General features: G+C 60.2%; 1 protein-coding gene across 1 annotated transcript in view; it reads right to left on the bottom strand.

Annotated features, from left to right (window-relative positions):
• Window positions 1-143: 143 nt before the first annotated feature.
• The window catches only part of CCDC134 (coiled-coil domain containing 134), a 2,660-nt gene continuing 992 nt past the window's right edge, over window positions 144-1,811 (bottom strand). The window contains exons 2-6 of the mRNA XM_010141204.1: window positions 1,617-1,738; window positions 1,340-1,424; window positions 877-1,058; window positions 641-712; window positions 144-286 (exon numbers count right to left, since the gene is read on the bottom strand). Of these exons, the coding sequence (XP_010139506.1) occupies window positions 161-286; window positions 641-712; window positions 877-1,058; window positions 1,340-1,424; window positions 1,617-1,738 (587 nt within the window). The 3' untranslated portion in view covers window positions 144-160. The remainder of the gene's footprint in view (window positions 287-640; window positions 713-876; window positions 1,059-1,339; window positions 1,425-1,616; window positions 1,739-1,811) is intronic.

Genomic DNA, 1,811 nt, shown 5'->3' with positions numbered 1-1,811 from the left:
CAAAAGGGAAAGGCAACAAAATAAAACCCATGGCACAAACGGAAAGGGGGCCGCCAGGCACTGGCCCAAGGCTGCCGAGAGGGAGTCCTGGCTGCTGGGAGTCCTGGGAGCTCCACGTCCTGGCCACATTGCCCCCACCACGAGGCGCAGGCCCCCTGTGCTACAGCTCCGACTGCGAGCGGGAGATGCGTGGGCCCTTGCGGATCTCCTTCCGCTTCTCCTCCTTCTTCCTCCGCTTCTCCTCCTCCCGCAGTGCCTTCTGGAAGGTGTCGGCACTGGGGAAAAACTGCAGGGTGACAGCAGGAGGTCAGCATGGGGCAGACCCTGCAGCCTCCCAGGGGCATAACCCTCCCCAAACCCACTGAAGCCAACATGCAAGCTCCACAGTGCCAAGGGGCTTGCAGTCAGATGCAGCACAAGGCAAATGGGGTCCTGACGTTCCCATGGAGCAGGAAGCCATAGGAAGGGGGGGAGATGGCACCCAGTGCCTGAAGCTGAATGCAGCCCAGCCGGGAAATTCAACATGCTGGGTGGTTTTGGCCATTCCCCACCAAGCCACCCGTTCCCTTCCCCAGCCGGATGCCCACAGGGAGCTGTGACAGGAAAGCCCACGGGGGAGCTGGCAGCATTGCCACCCTACCTCAGAGTGGTCCGTTTTAAAGGGATTGCGGTAATCCGGTGATTTCTCACTGATTCCCAGCTCCTGAGCCATCTGTGGAGCAGAGACCGCATCAGGGAGCAGTGCCTCCCACCTGCACCCCACCTCCGTGACCAGGGTTCCCTCCTCCCCATCAGCCCTCTCCATGCTCTTCCCCCATCCCTCAGCCCCAGCAGAAGAGAGAGGACACAGCACACGGTGAGGATCAGGAGCCGTACCAGCCCTAGGACCTGGGAGTGGGGTCCCTGCTCGAACACGCCCGTCAGGTTGCAGAAGCCAATGCCCCAGCGGATGAGGCTGTTCCAGTTGGAGTTGCGGTCGAAGTAGTGGTGCACAATCTTGGGGAAGCGCAGGACGACATCCCCGAAGAAGGCGGTGTTCTCCACCACGTGGGAGTATGCTGCAAGGACAGCCACCAGTTCCATCAGCACACATGCCCCATGCCACCGACACCTACATCTCAGCTGGGAGGTGGGGAGGCTAAGGGGAAATGGGCAGGCTCCCCAGTATAAACTGGTCACGAAGACAACAACAGTGTCCCCAACAGACAAGGACCAGCCCAGGTCTGGTCTGGGTACACAGGGCTTCGTACCTATCCCAGTGCAGATACTAGGAGGAACGTCAGCAACGACAATCAGAGCACTAGAAAAGGGTGGGGGGTAAGGACCAGAGAGGACCTACCATCCTTTATCTTCTCGTCCTGAGGGAAAGGCCCATCAGGAGGCACATCGGCAGCGATGAGCACAGCCCGGGAGTCCTCCAGCACCTGCCAGAGCCCTCGGTTACTACCCTGTCCTGCCGGCCCTTCCCTGTATCCTGGAGGTCTGCCCCAGCCGCCCCGCTGCCCACCCAGCTCTTTGACCCCATGGAGATGCCTCGGCCCTCCCTTCTTCTCCTGCCCGCCCTCCCTTGCCCCATGCCACACTGAGCCTGGAGTGTGGCCCGTGCTGTGGCTCACTTTGAAGAGTCCCTTGAGCATGATGTCAATGATTTTGTACTGCTGGTTGACGTCATTGAGCTCGATCAGGTTCTTCAGTGCGTTCATCTGGTCCTTGCGCTTCACCTCAAACAGCTTCTTATCTGCACCGCTGTCAAGGGCATCACTGGCATGCTCCTGCTCTGCCTCTCTACCGAGCACCGTTCCAGCCCCCCA

Source organism: Buceros rhinoceros, unplaced genomic scaffold (assembly GCF_000710305.1).
Source record: "Buceros rhinoceros silvestris isolate BGI_N320 unplaced genomic scaffold, ASM71030v1 scaffold27258, whole genome shotgun sequence".
Taxonomy (NCBI): Eukaryota; Metazoa; Chordata; class Aves; order Bucerotiformes; family Bucerotidae; genus Buceros; species Buceros rhinoceros.
The sequence above is the reverse complement of the archived record's forward strand: the minus strand, read 5'-3'. Positions and strand labels throughout refer to the sequence as shown.